The sequence below is a fragment of the Ambystoma mexicanum genome, chromosome 4q, assembly GCF_040938575.1.
Source record: "Ambystoma mexicanum isolate Mex_15411 chromosome 4q, UKY_AmexF1_1, whole genome shotgun sequence".
NCBI lineage: Eukaryota > Metazoa > Chordata > Amphibia > Caudata > Ambystomatidae > Ambystoma > Ambystoma mexicanum.
In genome coordinates this window covers 856,071,869-856,090,764 of record NC_090928.1, presented here as the reverse complement: position 1 = coordinate 856,090,764, position 18,896 = coordinate 856,071,869, and the positions used below count along the sequence as shown (strand labels likewise).

The 18,896-nt window shown below is 45.2% G+C and overlaps 1 protein-coding gene across 2 annotated transcripts in view; it reads left to right on the top strand.

Moving 5' to 3' along the window:
- MSH2 (mutS homolog 2) overlaps nucleotides 1-18,896 on the top strand; it is a 1,146,446-nt gene that overhangs the window by 412,979 nt on the left and 714,571 nt on the right. For both annotated transcript variants that reach the window (XM_069608417.1, XM_069608418.1), the window contains one exon: nucleotides 3,259-3,458. In XM_069608417.1, the coding sequence (XP_069464518.1) occupies nucleotides 3,259-3,458 (200 nt within the window). The remainder of the gene's footprint in view (nucleotides 1-3,258; nucleotides 3,459-18,896) is intronic.

Genomic DNA, 18,896 nt, shown 5'->3' with positions numbered 1-18,896 from the left:
GAGTAACGGGTAACTGCAGATGGCAGAAACACTCGGCTAGCGTGTAAACCCGTAGAGTGCTGGGTTGCAACACGACGAGCGTTACCTGACGGCAGGTATTTCAATACATCAGGTCGAAGAAAAAACACTAGACCGCTGCATGCACTTCTCCTCATCGACTCAATGCTTCATCCATTGAGTCCATTACTTCCAGGGACGATGGATCATGACAGTGGCAGATAGGTCCAGAAGCATCAACATACTAGTGTCTCTCCAATCCTTTTGCCGGAGAAGTTTGGACTTAAAGTCCAGCAATGCTGTCTCTGTCCCGTGCCATTCTCTGAATCCTGATTGCCTCTGGTTCAGTATGTTATAAGAAAGATATCAAATGAGCAAGCACTTGCATATACGCCACTCTATCCAAAAAATGTAAAATAAAGGGAGAATTTGAATTCGGATGATAGTTCAGAGGATCACATAGTGCAAGGCCTGGTTTTTTAACCTAGCAACCAAGGAGAATCCGCTGGTGGGTTTCCTGCCACCCAAAGTCCACAAAGACCTAGACAAAGATCCGAAAGCCAGCTGTGGTCGAGTCCTGATCGCCGACGACCTGACGCCCTTGCTGGGCCTACGTTCTTCAGTGACTTTTTGCGACAACAAATTATCGTCGTCGAGGTGCACTGCATGCCTCATCTTCGCAGGAGGTCCACGACCGATCATCAACGAGCACTGCAAGGACCGAAGCTGCCACCTCAACCACATCGTTCACCCTTTTCTTAGCGGGATCTCGACAATCCGTGACTCATGCCTCAAAATGAGCTCACTCAAGAAGGATCCGTCGACATCGCCTCCTCCTTAGATGGTGCAGCTCCACCACCAGACCGATGCACATGGAATCTTTGGGTACACACATGCATGAATAATGACCATACTTGAGAAAACTCTGGTATGTGCCCACTTGGGGAATGGGACTCGCAGCCCTGTGGGGTTCCAGAGAACACAAGAAACCAACACTTGAAGAGAAGACCTTTGGGACATGCAAGTTTGAAGGGACTAGCACCTGGAGAAACCATCTGGGAGAAAATTGTCAAGAATTACTCGCCTTCCACCCCCTCCATAAACCCACCCCTGAGCTAGCACCAATAAATATAGCAGCTGGGAGCAGGGACAGCGTGCTGGTCAGAGGGGCGAAGCTGCTTGGAGCTTCAGGAGACACTTTTTGCAGGGAAATTCAGGACTCTGGTGTCTGACTTTAAATCAACCGCCTGCCGTTTTTGAAGGCTTGGTCAACCAAATGGTAAACGCCTAATTCAACTAGGCATATGCAGTAATGGAAAATTAATTGAAGTATGGAGCATACACGTGCTCCATGTTTCAATGCAGTGATGCAGAGCAGCACAGGAATACGATCTCAGAAGGTTATCTGGAGAGTGTAGTGGAGATCAGGGAGACACCAAGCAGGAATCTATATACCTTGAAACCAGTGTGATGATAGAATCTTACTGTGTGCTATACCTTATACATTGTGAGACCAGACTGGAGAGTGCGAGATCTGACTAGGAATTGAAGACGAAAGCTTGGTGCTATATTGTTGGAACCAACACTCTTCAGATCCTTTAGGTAGGGCACCCTGGGTAAAACGAATAGTCCTGTTCATCCCTTGAAACACTTTGTCGACGCTGTCCTGACAGCCCACATTTTGGCCACATTACCATTTCTTGCTTGATTCCCATAGAAGCTGTTTTGTACCTACCTATTCGGTCACTGGTAACGGAGGTGATGAACTTTACTAGGCTTGTGTATGAACTGTTGAGGTGCTACATAATATGCGCAGCTGTTTTTTTCCAAATGATACTCGGCCTCAGCCTGACGGCACTTTGCTCACTGGATATTTGTTAGACCTTTAACTTTTAGCTCAACGGAATCAAACATTTAGATTGTTCAGAAGGCTTGCAACAACGCAGGCTTATAAATCAATCACCCATTGCATAATGAATAGTATTTGCAAATCTTACAAGATTCAGAAGCTTCCTTACCTGAAATATCTTCATGCACATGCTGGCAGAACGAAAGCAACCTCTTTGACATTACAGAGACATGTGCTTGTAACTTTAATGTGTAAAATAGAGACCTGGCCATAAACCTCAGCTTTTAGCAAATATTACAGCATGGGTATCTATTGTAGGGCTGTCAAGCAATTCTTTGCGTCCTACTGGTTGCAATAGGCTATACAACCACCCTCCTGTTTTTGGCATGGTAGGAGGGGGCACGGGAATAAGATGCAAATTACTCGCTGTAGTAACTACTCCAAGTCCATAGTGCCCTTTCCTCCATATGCCTGCCACCTTTCCCCGATAAAAGTTGGCTAAACATTCTGTTTGCCCAGGGCACATAGAAAAGGATGTGTTGAGAAAGACTGAGGGAGAGTGGTGGAACAAGGTACAGTGCCCAGTTCTAGTCCTATCCCGCTTGGGTAGAGGTCCAAATAGTATCTAGCGAAGTTGACTATGGGTACCATAGTCATGCCGAGTAAATGTAATATTTTAGCACTCCTAATGGGGAAATGCCATTGGACAGTTATTTTGTAAGGGATTTGGCTCAATCAGTGCCACTCATGTATGAACCAAAACGAATGCATTATATGCATAGAGCGAAGAGTTTGCATATTCGAGGAAAACCTAGATCTTGACTTCATTGCCTTGTGTAAGCTGTTTGAGTCCGGCATTTGGTATTCCTATTGCTGTAGGTTGTTCAGGGTCAGGCAGCGGGCATGGGTGCTCTGCCTGGGGTCCATGACCACACAATAGGCTGTTAACCTCCTTACATAGTTCCAAGCTTGTTCCTGCTAGAATTCACTTTAACCACAGCAGAAAAGCTGTTAAGGAAGCTTTAAGACCTGCAGCGAGTTTCTTTCCTCTGGATATTGCTTTATCTTAATTATTTTGTTGAATGTTGAAATGTAGCAGTTTCGTAAAGTATGATCCCTCATTAACTTGAATAAACTTGTTTACCCTCAATCTTCACTAAGCGTCTTTAGCAAGTAATTAGTTACTTGGGGGTAGCAAACGTGGTATTCCATTTAACTCAAAGGAGAATGAGCCTTAGCTAATGAAATAACCAGAACTCTCATGGGCTTAGTTCTGCTGTACGTTTTGTTCGTAAAAGGAGGTAAAAACCTTAAGGTGTCCAGATACACTGAACTGTTGTCACTACTGACCCAAGAAGCACCCATTGAATAAGTAGCCTGGTTTCTCACGTTTTTGCTCTTCTCTTTTACAGGCTAAATCTGGTGGAGGCATTTGTTGAAGATGCAGAGCTAAGACAATCCCTTCAAGAAGATCTTCTTCGCCGCTTTCCAGATCTAAATCGTCTGGCAAAGAAATTCCAGAAAAAAACTGCAAATCTTCAAGATTGTTTCAGAATTTATCAAGCGATTGGCTACCTCCCTAGTGTTGTGCTGGCACTGGAAAAATATCAAGGTATTTTTTTTGTTTTTGTTTTATTTTCATTGTAAATGACAATATGTATAGAATATTTCAGTTTTTAACGCAGAAATCAAGAAACACAATTATTACAAGTAAGCATAAACTCCATTCAGATTGCTTGAAACGTGACTGTACAGCCTATTTGTATTTACCCTCTAGAACATATTTTCTAAAATGTTAGCCATTTGACACATGCACATTTTCTCATGACCATGCAGTTCAAAAACTTCAGAGGTGTGTCAGTGTCTTTTAGGATTCTGAGGTTTCTGTAAATGGATTAAACGCACTTTAAAAACACACATAACCATATACTGATGAGTCTACTCGCACCTCTACACCCACACACCAGTCGATGAAAAAGGAAAGTACGATGCATGAATTTGGTTCTGAATTTTTACCTTGTATTGTGTAGCTCTTGATTGTCAGTGTAGAATTTATTCAGTTGTAAATCAACCCTCCATCTATTTCACACTTTTGTAAAAGATTTGCATGACTAAAGTAAGTAATTTTCAGAATTGCATAAGAAGGTTCATTCCCGTTGCTTGTATTCTAGTGGTTATCCAGTTGTATTGGCCAGGTGTAGTTTCCTTGTACACATTGTGGGCGGTATAGGCAGCTGATTATTGGGTTTGGTATTTTTCTGATTTGCCTATTTTCACAAACTCCCTGCCTTTCCTCTTTCCCCATCCCACTTTCCCCATACTTAGTTTTTTTTTCTAACTTTACTTACATTTCAATGCCACCACCAATGTGGCAATTCATGAAATTAGGTTCTTGAAAAAGGGTATCTTTTTTTATTTTTATTTTTTTTATTTTCCCATCTGATGTTTTTCTGATCACAGGCAAATGTCCAAATAAGAGTGTCCTAGATAGTTGATTCTTTTTTAAATTTCTTTAACTTTTTTTTTTAATAATTTTTTTTTTTTTACAAGCTTTCGTTATTTTGATTTACAGCAAGGCATATGTTATTAAATAGCTCTTCTCCAACTTTACTCTGGTACACTACATGGACCAGCCTCTTTTGGCACACCTTACATTAACTCTTCTGTGATAACTGAAACCAAAACAACTAACCAGTTGACATCCGAGTTAAGGAAGCTCGTCGCATACATAACACCCCTTCTATTTGTTGCTCCCTGTCTTCCCATGTCCCCCTCACAATTTAGAGGAGATATGCATTATTCCAGGCTTACAATAGAGAATAGTATTCTCTGTCGCATACTTGTTCTTGAAATGGAAGCCATTCTTGTTCAAATGTTTGGAAACCTCCCATAGCCAAAACAGTAATCTTTTCCATTACAAGGACCCCTCCCACCCCCATATCTTAACCCAGCACTGTGCTACTAGGGGGCCTCCTTCCGTTTTCCAGAACTAGGCCAGCATTGGTCGTGCCTCATTCAGCAAGTGTGCCAGTAGTGTCGCCTTGGCCCCCCTCATCGGATGTGACCCTTCCACATTTCCCAAAACCAGAACCAGCGGATCCAGAGGAAGCTGGATGCATGTTATCTCTTTAAAATGACGTACAATTTCCTTCCAGAAAATCTGTGATTTCTGGCATATCCACCACGTGTGACCCAGGCTTCCCACTTCCCCGCATTCCCTCCAGCACAGCAGCAAGGCCTCGGCAGTAATTCCATTAAGCCTCTGGGGAGTGAGATACCACATATAACACATTTTGCAAATTGTTTCCTTAATACTGCTGCACCTAGATGCTCTATGTGCCCTTTCCCAGATGTGTCCTCCGTTCTACTGTGTAACACTCAGTCCCAGCTCCCTTCCCCAGCCTATCCTATAAGGCAACTTATCCTCCAGGGAATTCTCGTTCAACAATGTATACACTTTCTGTTCTATTCTCTACATCAATGACCCTTCACTACCTTGTGGGGGACTATTTCCCTCTTGGCGCACTCTCCCATTCGTAATACAATGCCTAAATCTGGGCAATAGCAATATCTACCCTGCTCACCAATATCGTATTTAGTCTTTCAATCTTCAAATATCTTCGTACAGATCATGCAGCCTAATGGTTCCGGTCTTTCCCAGTGCTCCAAATGCCTCCTACCCATTCCTGGGGAAATCTCTGGGTTGCGGTTGAGCCATAGTCTTGGCCCCAATCCCAAAGGTATCTCTCCCCTCCTCATGGCTCTATACCATCCAAAAAGGGGAATTTAGGCAATGGGCTACTTGTAGCCCCCTGCTCCACCTCCCTCCATCGCTTATTTCCTTGAACATATGGCTATTCTAGCATAGGGGCGATCTGCACAGCCAGTAAGTACCACCCGAAGTCCACATACCCAGCTCCTCCCCCTCATCCCCCCAGCAATTGGACCCTACGCAGAATCATTTTGGGGCGTCTCCTGTTCCAATTATTTCCTTCTGCAACAGTTTAATCATTGCCATGTGAATTGGTTTTGGAAGGTCCAGGAACATATATAACAGTCTTGGCAGTAGTCCTTTTTTTTACCACTGCTATCCTGGTGACCCTGAAGATCCCATCTCCATAGATCCTCAATCAGCCTATTCAAGAGATCCAGTACACTAGCCTTTTACAGGTCCTACTGTCTAGTTCACTCCCAAATATTCCACCCTATCATTGTCCCATCGGAGTGAAAAATCCTTTTCCCACCCATCCACCTCCTCATGATCCTCCGTAACATTAAGGCCTTTAGATTTCCCATCATTAATAGTGTATCCCGATGCCTTCCAAAATCGGTGAAGTGTCTCCATTACCAGGGGTAAAGTCTGCCAGTATTTTCCCAAAACAGAAGGACATCATCAACATACAAAGCTATTTTATGCTGTTGATTCATACTGAATATGCCCTTTATCCCTTCATCCCTGCGTATCAAACGTGCCAACGGTTCCATGGCCACAGAAACACTAGGGTTGGGGTGGGCGGGACAGAAGACAGCCCTGCAGGGTGCCTCTCCCTACGGAGATCAGCTATGTTAATTCCCCATTGACATTAACCCTCATTGATGGTAACTTAAAGTTTGCTAAGATCATGTCCCTAAATCTAGGCCGCAGACCAAACGCCTCGAGTTACCATGCCAAGTGAGTCCAGTCCATACTGTTAAACGCTTGTCTAGCAGCCAATGTCACCACAGAGAACCTCTGTCCTGACCTTTTCCCCCACTCTGTGCGATTGACCGCCCTCCGTATGTTGGCATGTGTCAATCTTTCCAGGATAAAGCCTGTCTGGTCTGGGTGAATAATTCCTGGGAAGACCCTCATTAGTCACCTGGCCAGTATTTAGCATATATCTTCACATCTCCATTGAGGAGTGAGATGGGGTGATAGCTCAAACAGTCACTTAGTCCTTACCTGGTTTAAGCACCAGAATAGTTGTGGATTGCGGCATACCCAGTGAAACTGCTCCCTTTTCCAACACAGTATTAAACGAATAAATGTGAGTGGTTTAACTAAAACCCTTTGAACGTTTTGTAGTAGATTTTATCAAACCCATCCGGCATAGGTTTTTTTTAATTTAGGACTATCGCTTTACCCACTGCTTCCTGAATAATGGGACTCTCCAAGAGATCCCCATCTGCTAATTTGATACCGGGAAGGTTGGATAGCTATTGGTTTCTTTTGTCTTTCTGAGTCCAACTGTTCCCTACTCAACACTTCTCTAATATCTTTCCACAATCTCTCATTTCTCTACGCCCTACTCTTCACAGCTCTTCCCCTTTCCTCCCTCAGTCTAGTTATATAATTTGTCATCTTCTGTTTACTCAACTTCACAGCTAGAAATCATTTGGCTTTATTTTCCCTCGTATAGTGTGATTGCTTGCTCTGTAGTAGCTCCCGGGCAGATTTATCCACCAGATGAGCTGCCAGTTGGCTACGCGCTTACCTCCTCAGCCTCCCTTTCCACTTGCTCCATTTCGATTCTAGTAGTTTCTCTTGCTGTTTTCCCAATGAGGTCCCCCCCCCCCCTCATCACCACCTTGCTGGCGTCCCATATGGTACGCCAATCCATTCCCTCGACCTAGTGATCTCTAATGTAACTCTGGAGAACCCCTTCCATGTGCGTTCTGATTGCAATATCCATCAAAACAAGGTCGTTCAGACGCCAAGGTTTCCTGTCTTTATCCTAGGTTACTTCCGATAAGATTCATACTATAATTGGCACATGATCTGAGAGATACCCAAGGCCGACTTCCACTGATACAACTCCTGGGGCCAATGTAGATGAAATGAGAATCATATCAACAGCGGTAAAATGCATATACTCTGTCCTACCGATGAAAGAAACGCCATATTTCAATTAATCCCAATTCCCGCAACAGGCGAGCCAGGGCACTTATATTTCTCCCATCTAAGGGGGAGGTGGGAAGAAGAGTTTTGTCCATCACACAATTAAAATCCCCTCCCATCACTACAGAGCCATCCCAACTTGCTCCATAGTGCATTCAGATATTGGTCCTGGTGATCATTTGGTGCATGTGACACCACCAAAGTATAAAGGTGTCCCTCCAAAGTCCCTACCAAGTATCTACCGTCTGGATATCTATAAATGTACTGTTCAGCAAAACATAGTCCTCTTCCCATCAAAATGGTCACTCCCTGCTTCTTTTCCCCACCAGAGGCAACATATTGTGGGGAACTCCTCCTCAGTCTCCTTCATCCTGCTCCATCAGATGTGTTTCTTGCAAAAAGACCACTCTGGCCCTCAATTCCGTCAGTCTCCTTAATATATACTGCCTCTTCCGCAGGGAATTGAGACCAAGGGTCACAAAACCTTGGTCATTCATTGATCCCCTGGATACCTTCCCACTCTCCGGTGTATTGCCTGAACACCCCTACCCCTATGTGTAACCAACATCCCCAACTCGTACGGTCAGTTGCCCCAATCCCCTGCACAGCCGCCCCCACCCCCCCTTGTCCCCTACTTGTTTTCATCCCCTAATTTCCCCATCTTCACTCCTCCACCCCCCTCATTCACTCTTCCCCTCCCTGGGTGTGATTACCCTGGAATCATCCCATATCTAATGAGAGAATGTATAATTGAACCCATCTATGTTCCGCCCCACCAGAAATATTCAATCTCTCCTCATCCCTCCAAATCAAGTCTCATCTGGGAGAGGAAGCCTCTTCCTGCCACCACCATTAGATGACCCATCCAGGGACCCTCTTACAGCAGGTTTCTCGGACTGTCTCAAAAGGTGGTACATCCTTCAATCGAGGATTCTCCAACTCCAGCAACTCTGCTGCCTCCTCGCGGACCATGTTGAATGCTTTCCCCTCAAATTCAGTCTACAGGGATGTGCCCTTCCGTGTTTAAAATCCTTTACTCTGAGCCATCCCGTGCCAGCCTCAGGCTTTTCCTCTTCTGCAGGGTGGTGTGATGAATCCTGCCGATCCCTCACTAAACCCCTGCCTAAAGTCCGAAAGGCAGATGCTTCCTGATCCTGACCTGGGGCTTGGTGGATTGCGGGAGGATCGCCTGTGAGAAGGCAAGGCTCTGGGTGATGAGATCATCTTGTGGGATGAGGAACAGTATATGTCTTCAAAGGGGACAAATGTTTTCAAAAGTACCAAGGCATTTAATGGCGTTATGATTTGTCTAATTCACAAATTGAACTTCCTAATGTGGGTGAATCGAAGATAAAACCCATAAACATCCTACGTAAGGAAAGCCTGTCTGAGTCTTAGGAAGTTAGAAACACTCCTAACTTATTACAGAGAAAGGAAATATGTTAATGATGGTTTGAAAGAACTGCCTATAAATCATCTCTATATAAGGGGACAGCTCAAACCAGAAGCTCTTGTAGTTCCAACAACAAGAAAGAGAGCAGGGACACCCTTAGCCTCTTCGGAGGCACCAGCAGACAGGGAAAGTAAGAAACTATATACTATGGGGCGGAAAGTAGCCTCTTCGTCTGCCTTTCCTGGCAAGTTATAACTGCCATAAATGGCATGAGGTGTCCACCTTATTGTCTTCAGCTCATGAACCCCTTAAAACTCAATTGGCTCTGGTAGCGGCAGAAAGCAGCGCAGTTTCTAGCTGCATTCTAAAAAGTAATTTAGACGCTGCTGACGATGCAGGCAGAATGATTGCAGATGGAACAATTATTAAGAAACATGCGTGGCTACGCCTGTCCGGCTTTAAGCAAGAGACTCATATCAAGAGACTTCTTAATATGCCTATTGAGCACAACATCCTCTTTAGGAAGGCCGTTGAGGACACCCTAAAATCTGCTAAAGAGGAATACTACACCATAAAGTCCTTGGGACAGTTTACCAATAAAACCACAGGGCAAATAGGTAATAGTAATTTTCATTGTTTCAGTGGACAAAAATCACAGAGGGGTTGAAGCTACAATCAAAATCGGGGTTCGTCCTGGGGTAACAATCAAGGCCAGGCCTCACACGGTTATCAAAGGGGAAAACGCAGATCTCGCGGCCGGGATAGGTCCTCCACTTCTAGAGGTGGAGCCACACCTCCAAAACAGTGACTACCCGCTTCAGGTGTACTCCCATGCCACTCCAATAGGAGGGCGTATTTCAACCTTCACCCACGCATGGGAGGTAATCACCTCAGACAAGTGGGTGCTGCAACACTACTCCAAAAGGACGCCATAGAAGTCGTCCCGGGGAACCAGGTAAACAAGGGTATTTATTCAAACTACTTCCTTGGGCCAAAAAAAACATTGGATATGAAAGATGCCTATTTTCATATTTCAATGTTCCCAGTGCACAGAAGATTCTTGCGGTTCAAGTTGGGAAACCAGCACTACCAATTCAAAGTGCTACCCTGCGGAATAGTATCCGCACCAAGGGTATTCACAAAGGTACCTGCGCAGGGAAGCAATCCCAGTGTACCCTTACTTGGACTACTGGCTGATTACAGGTGAGTCCCCCCATATTTGCAGGCAAAACATTCAAAGAACAATCAACCTTCTTTTTCAATTGGGCTTCTCAATAAATGAGAAAAAATCAAGCCTAGTGCCAAGCACAACCAAACAGTTCCTAGGAGCTGTGATAGACTCAAAAGAAGGGTTGGTCCTCCCGTCGGAGGAAAGAATCAAAAACGTGTTACTGCAAATACCTAGTTATCAGGCCGGCTGCCAGATAAGCGTACGCAGTGTTATGTGTTTACTAGGCATGATGGCATCTTGCATTTACCTGGTACCGCACGCCTGCACATGCGACCCATGAAGGAATGGTTGGCGAAACTGTGGTCCCAGCAAGCAGTCACCGGGACGATCTAGTGGTCGTTTCCCCAACACTGGTACAGAACCTTTGCTGGTGGAAACCTTCTCTGGTGGACAAGGGAAAATCTGTTCAAGGGGGAAACCTTTCCACAATCCAGAAGTGCAGATGATAATTACGACAGACCTGTCACTCGTCAGGTGGGTGGCTCATCATCTTCATCACACAGCACAAGGTCTGTGGACTCATGCCACGGTGCAGAACCACATCAATTTGATGGAACTACTGGCAGTGTTTAAGGCCCTTCAGGCATTCGAAAATGCACCTAGCAAACCAGTCTGTGCAAGTGCTCACCGACAGCACTACAGCAATGTTTTCCATCAACATACAGGGGGGCACATGTTCTCCAAATATGTCCAAACTAGCCCTAAAAATTTGGAAATGGGCACTCAAACAGAAAATATTCCTATCCTCACAACACGTTCCAGGGGAACCCGACTCTAGCAGACTCACTGAGCAGAGATCCCCCTACCAGAGGAACACGACTGGCAACTAGACACAAGGGTCGTAGGCCACCTCTTCTCTCAGTGGCGTTTCCCCACGCTAGACTTGTTTGCTACAAGCAAAAACAAACCATGCCCAGACTTTGTGTCCAGGTTTCCCTAACCACTAACCAGGCTCCAAGGGGAACGTGCTATGGATGAACTAGTCAGGAAAATGTGCTTATGTGCTTACGCTACCCCCCCCCCCCCCCCCCCCGACTCCTCTCATGAACAAGGTCCACAAGCAACAAGTGACGTTCATCCTAGTTGCTCCTATGTGGGCAGGACAACCATGGCATCCACATCTGTGCAAACTGGCGATCTGCGATGCTGTCGCGACCATAGCCCCTGGCCTGGTAACTCGGGGTCTCTGGCCCTCGTCACAGTGTTCCTGCAAGGCCCCAAGGGCCCAGTCATGCCCCTTTATGCTGTCCAGTCTTCTGCTCATATGGCAAGTGGAGTTTCCATTGGGGAATGGACCAACATGGCTGCCCCCACAAGGTTCGGCATGGAACTTCATCATGCAATCTAGCATCTAGGGCGTAGTCCGCCCTGGAGGCACCTGGGATACCTGCTGGCTATTTAAGCCACGCCCAAGCTGAGGCACGTGCTTCACGTCGGTCTGCACTCGCAGTGTGACGTTCACCAAGACCTGCTCGCAGCATCCTAGACCTGCATCTACAGGGAGAAGAACACCATTATTCCTCCTTACCGGTTCAGCATCCAGTTCCTCAATTGCTCCAGAGTTTTCCCTGGAGCTCGTCTTCATCCGCAAGCAACATCCTAGAGAGGAGAGACAAGAAGACAATTAGTAAGCGTTCTTCTTCCGATCCCATCGCCTTCAGACTCTGCTTACCTACCGAAGCTCTCCTGGAATTCAACAACGATCCGGACATCTTCCACACTACGCTCTGCTTCCATCTGGCCGCATTTCTTCCAGGAACTTCTCAAAGACCTGCAAGGAAGAATAGCACAGGGTAGCCTTATTCAAAGGACGCTCATAGCGCTGTGCTTTGCGCATTCTCTTACCTTCTCGAGCACTGCCCTCTCCATCAGCTCAACGTCTTCACCATCCCTTCTTCATCTACGAGAGAAGGAGAAGATTAACTGGGCAACAACTATTGCAGACATACATTCTATTAGAATTAAAGACTTTCCTCAAGAGTGGAGTCGCAGCCGGCCTGGACTCCCGGGCCCACGCAGTGAAGTAACTTGGCTGAAATGTGACCAGCCACGACGCGCCCCTGCACAGAACAGTAGGACGGAGAGCGCACTTATCGAAATACAAGGTGAGGAAGGCTCCAAGGGGGGCGCAAGGGGAACACTTGGGAGGCGGGCCCCGAGAGAAGGTGTTTGTGGCTAAAACTGAACTCCTGTCTTCCAGAAAAGACCCACGGCAGCGCGAGTCCCCGAGGGAGGTGAATCCAACCCAGAAGTGCTCCAGTCCAGTCGGGGGGCGTCCCTGTGGATATAAAGTGAGTGTTACAGATTCCCATCAAACTCCCGTGCCAGACCAACTTAGTCACTCAACACAGGGGATTAACAGTGCACCCGTAACCTCACTCTAACTTGGCAGCGTGGCTCCTGAAGTCAGAGTTCGGTCATCTTAATCTACCACAAAGGTGCATGGATATCCTGAAGGAGGCACGAAAGCCAAACACTAGACACTGTTATTTTCACAAGTGGAGGAGATTTGTAATTTGGTGCCGTTCTAAACAAATAAACCACATAGAATGTACCCCATCCCAAATTTTAAACTATATGCTCCACTTGCTAGACTCTGGGTTAGTATTCAACTCCATAAAGTTCCACCTGACAGCCTTGCTGGCTTTCACCACCTCCCATAATAAAGTATTCGGGTGGAAGGTGCCGTGCCGGCCATTAAGGCATTCATGGAGGGAGTAAAGAGACTCCACCCTCCAGTTTCAAACCCGCTGCCAGGATGGGATCTCCGTATAGTACTCGCTTGTCATGATTACATCCAGGGTTTCTGGTTTAGATTCCGGAATACAGGCCAGGTGGGATTCTTTGTATATATCTGTAGGCTTTAGGTGGGTGTTAGCTTGGCAAACATTGCATTCTCAAAGCTCGTAGTATTAAGTAACCATAGACTTCCATAGGGACTCAATAGTATACCAGTACCCCTAAAATGGCCACCCTGTGGGTCACTGACAAGTTATAGTAGAGCACTAGACATTGGGCATTGAAGGCTACTTAAGCCCCGCCTCCGCAGTAAGACACACTTTGCGTTAGGGCCAAGACAGCGGTGTAATGCTACCAGCGCTCGGCTTGCAGAACCTGCAGAATGAAAGAAAAGTAATGTTAATAATCAGAAGGAACTCAGAGAATATTTAACAGACCACAGATTAGATTTACCTGACTAAAGTTTCTGCCGCCGCAGTCTTCAAACAGAAGAATTTCTTCTGTCACAGTTCCAGTCAGTCCTAAGCCTTCGTTCGCAGCCGCAGCATCATTCCAAGGTTTTTTCCGACTTCCGAAGACCTGCAATACAAGGTACCATAGTTATAGAACAAACATTACAGAATTCAAAGTGAAAGATAATTCTTACGTGCATATGTACCTGAAGCTCCCATGAGTTTTCCTCACTGTTAAAAGCTGCGCTTCACAGAAGACTACAGTTTAAGAAAACTAACTTTCGCAGTGCAAAGTTCTTTTCCCTAATAAGCGCGCATATTTACTACAATCAAAAAACCCTGTCCGGTTACTAAGACACTCAGTTTTTAGCGTGCCGATTTATCTCAAGAAAAGGTCTTCATGTTTCTTCCTTTGTAACTCCTAATTCTTCAGTTAAAGCTTATTTCTTCAGAGAACCTGCAAAAGGAAAGAAGAATTAATAGTCCTCAAGAGAGATCTCTCAAACTTTAGAACTTTTACTTAAGAGACATTGGCCTTTTCTCCTTGGTTCAGTCTGAGACTGTTATTATATTTTAAGACACCCTCAGAAGCTTACCAGAGTTCAAAAGCATCTTAGTCTTCAGAACCTCAACTTCTAGACGCCCCTGTGTGATTGCAGAATGGAGAGCAGGATGGAGAGCTCCAAAAACACAAAACAAAGGTGAGGAGAGTTTTGGTCTTAGAATTGAGAGGAGTTTATTCAGAGTGGCAGAAGAGTCCTAGAAGAATGTATCATTCTTATCAATTACAGTACCTCCCTCCTTGTTATCTTTCTTTCATGACAGGAAAACCCTTTAAGAACCAGAGTTGGCAGATCAACAGGGCTCTTGGATCATTACCCTCCTGTGGAGACCAGGTAAGCTTACATCGCTAAGCTCATGCACAAGTCAAGTCTTAACACCTGACTTACAAGACTGCATTCTTAGTGGCCATTACTTCCATAAGAAGAGTTGAACTGCAAGCATTGTCAGTGCAGGATCCTTTCTTTGTCATACACAAGGACAAACTGGTTGTACGTACTCATCCTAAGTTAATCTCTAAATTTCACGTGAGCCAGTCCATGAAACTTCCAGCTTTCTTCCAGAACCTAAAAAGCTCAGCTGCGCTAAAACTCCATACGCTAGATGTAAGGAGGGCGGTCCTTTACTATGTAAACAAGACCAGACCGCTAGGAAAGACAGACCAACTGTTTGTCGCTGTAGCCCCAGGCAGAGAAGGAGACCGTATTTCCAAGAATGCCATCTCCAGATGGATAGTCAGTCAGATGCAGGCAACTGTGCTGTTCTCTGTCAGACAAGACACTGCCTTTCACGCCAAGAGCTAACTCCTCAAGGAGCACAAGAGGTCTCCCTAGACAGCATTTGCAAAGCAGCTACATGGAGTGCAGTACACACTTTCACTCAGCACTACTGCATTGACACCCGTTCCAAGACAGATACACAGGTGGGACAAGCAGTTGTAAAACATCTGTTTGCACATGAACCTTCTCACAAACCACCACCTTCTCCTAACACTGCTTGATCATCTGCACAGTATGTGATCTAAGCAGATTCCACAAGCCTGAGAAGGGATGCATTACTCGCCCTAATTGTATTTCTGATGCTTGTATCTGCTTAGATTCACATCCGCCTTGGAGCGAAGGCGCATGGATGCTTATGAGCTTGTCTGATACATATCTGCTTGGATACACCTGTACTCCTGCTACACTTCATGCTACCTCATGTCAAAAACAAAACAATCTGAGGGACCTCAACGTGTGAAGGACCATGGGTACGGTGGAGGTGACACTAGGGATAGTATTACTGGCACGCACTGTCAACGTCCTTTTTTCAAATTTCGAAAACAGCAACTGTAATACTCTGCAGCTTCTATTAGATGTCTGCCTATCCACAGCGTGTGAATCTAAGCAGATACAAGCGTCAGAAATACAATTACGGGGAGTAAAGCGGTAGCGGACGTGTAGTTATGGTTAAGTTGCTCAACCCATAGGAAGACCAGTTTTTTGGGAGGCTTGTATCTTCGCTCCCCCTGAACGAATTTGCATCAAACTTTGCAAAATAAGTAAATGGGCCGTTCTGAATTCATTTGGAGAGTTTCGCGAGTTATAGGGGGGGGTCCCAAATTATTTTGTTTTCCATAGACTGAATGGACAAAAACTTTGCGCACGCGTATAGACCAAACTGTTGGATGGATTTTCATCACATTTGCAGCAGGAGCGGCGGCTTGGTCCCGAAAGCGTGCTTTTGTAAATTTGGTTAGAATCTGTCCTGTACTTTTTTAAAAAGCTGGTAAAATGTACCTCTGGAAATATTTGTGATATATGGCTCCGCTCCACGGTCCCATTTCCCTGTTCGCTCCGCGGTCATAAGTCTTATTGGCCTGGAGTGTGGCATGATGTCGGCGGACATTGGACGCGCCCGATGGCTGGCTGGAAGGAAGAGTGATGTGCTTCATACTTTTGGGTAACGCCGCCATGTTGTATCCGAGGATAGTGCGAAGTCCAAAGGGACTGGAAAACATGCTTTACGGCATCTGGTGGTGGGAAGAGGGGATGACAAGGGTGGGGGAGTGAGAAGTGGTTTTTCTGATATATTTCAGTAGGTGGAAGAAGGTGGTGTGCCAGCAGTATCTGGGTGTACTGCGTCAATTTGCGCATACCTCCACAGGCGAGTACCTTGTGTGGTGGCTGCAGGCAGCCTTTGTTACGGCATGATAGGTACTGAGGTGAGCCTTTTCTGTAATGAGTGCTGGCAAGCTGAATTGCAGGTGGGGAGTGGATTGCACATGATATGAGCATTTTTACATAGGGTGTACTATGCTGTGTAGTGTGTGGTAAGCCCCTAGCCCCCTGGATGCATGGCTGGAGGCATTGCAACAAAAAGTAGGTCCACTGGTTGCAAGTAGGTTTCACATTGTTGCCTTGTATGTCTGTGGTTTCTCAGCATTTCACACATTGTTGGTTGCTTGGGTGTGGCGTTTCTTAGCACATCCTACAGTTTTGGGTGCATGACTGGAGATGATGTCGTCAACAGTCCTGCAGTGTGTGCAGTGGGCAAAGTGTTGCAATACTGTGTGTATGGAAGTGCATAGGGTTCCACTGGATGTTTTATGTGGTTGAGTTGTGGCCATTGCGAACATTACTGAGTACTCTACTGTACTATTATGTATTGTTTCTGTACACTTCAATGTTCTGCAGATTTCTTGGTTTGGTTGGCAGTAATAAAATACTATGTGATTGGAAGTGGGTAGGGGTGGCGGAGGCTGTGTAATAGTGCAGGGGTTCAGTAGGAGTGCTGGTGCCTGTGTTGGATTGTGGTACTCGGCCACATGTTTGCATGCATGGCTGCATTACGTTGCGGTGGGTATGGGCGAGGACTAGGATCTTGGGTGCATGGCTAAAGGCCGTAGGAAATGCACCCAAGAGCCTAGGCCTTGGTCACACCCACTGCAATGTAATGCAGCCATGCATGCAAACACTGATACTGGTATATGGCTGCCACAAATATGTTTGTGGAGGCATTTCTTTTCCCTTCGCTCCTGTTAAAATCATACATTCCTGCATTTTACACAGTTTCAACTGTGCATCTCTCCGAGGGTGGTGAAGTTGTTCTCTATTTATATGTGCAGTGTCTTACAAATCAACGGTGTATGCTGGCAGACTGTGTGTGCAATGGCTGCCCATACGTCGCTGGCAGGGCCATTTTATGCACTTTAGTGCCTTTGGGGAAGGAGATTTTTGGCCCTCTCTCTCTTAAAAGGAAACCAATTTCTTTACAACTACTTTGAAGATTGTACGTGCTTTCTAAAGTATGTACTATAGTGATTTGCCCTGGTTGTGTCGCCTGTGCGGTACATTATGGCTATTGGTGTGAAAGTTTTGTTGCGATGTGATACTACCTGCACACACAGACGGGTAAGCTTGCAATTACCTTTTTTCCCTGTCTGCATTGTATGTTGACAGCATTCATATTACGTATTGCCTATGGGATTGTATATGTAAGGTGGAACGAGTGTCGGAATTGGACGGCCTACACAATATGCTACAGTTTACATTTTGTACCACTTGCACACATGGAATGGAATAACAGGTAGACATAGATACATGGAGAAAGCATTTGTTAGGGTGGTCTTCATGAATTACATGATTGCAGAGTTCATGAATGTTTCCACATGTAGGAAACCTGAAGTATTTCACTTATGGGCATGTTTTTGCTTTGCAATACTTGCAGTAAGTACATTAGAACTTCCTGTGGATCTCCTGGTCTGTTTGACGTGAATTTATCATTTACACACAGTAGTCCAATTCCTGCCTTATTCCTCAAACTGCAACTGCTTCCACCATTGTGTGCATCATTTCTGTGCAGGACAGATATTTATTAACACAACTGGTCTGAGCCATTAAGATACATGTTTTGAACAATTGCTGCCATTTGCAATACACCATTGTTTGCTACCCTTTGCATAGTAACTTAGACCACTTGCATGAGAAATTTTGAATGGCCAGCCAGTTTTTTGTTTCAGTACTTTGTGCTTAGCACATTTTCTAAATGAGATTTCTTACACTACAATGGTGTGTTGCTAACATTTTCTTGCGGTGGAAGGTGCTTTTGCAAGCAAGTCAAGGAATGCATGCTAACCAATGTGCTTGTACTCCTGTGCATTTGCGTACTGGACAGAAGTTTGTAGTTTCTAGTATTTTACTTTGTCGTTTGTCGTTGCCTTTCGCATGGTGTTTGAGGAACTGCTGCAATGACTTGATACAGTTCTGGCAACCGTTATAAATTGATGTGCAAGGGCATTTGTAGATGGGCCTTATTGCTTCAGTGCCATGGACAGTGACATCTACGTTTCGGGATATTTGTGAAAGCAGTGTTTCTTCTTCCATTATGCTGTTGTCTACCTTTTTCATACCCTCGTACACTGCAATGTATGACAATTTGGTTTCTTTGCTCTTGTTTGTATCATTCCTTATTGAAGTCTGCCTCTGTGCAGGTGGTGTAACTCCACTTACCTGTACTGATGTTGCCAAAGGTATGAATGCTGATATAGCGTTTGTTTCGAAGTTGTGGTTGAACTTTACAGATAAAGTTTGTTAGTAGTTTCATTCTCATTACATTCAAAAGACAGTATGTTAGTTTTGAGACCATTGCACAGTCTACAAGAGCTACCAGGATTACTTTTCTGCGGTAAGGTTTAAGGATTGAGGGTGATTTCTCCCCTCTACTTAAAAGGTTCTGAAGGACTCTGTGGTGCAACTTTTTTTTGGAATGCTTTCTTATGGTGACATTAGCATTTGTACATACTGTATTACCAGTAG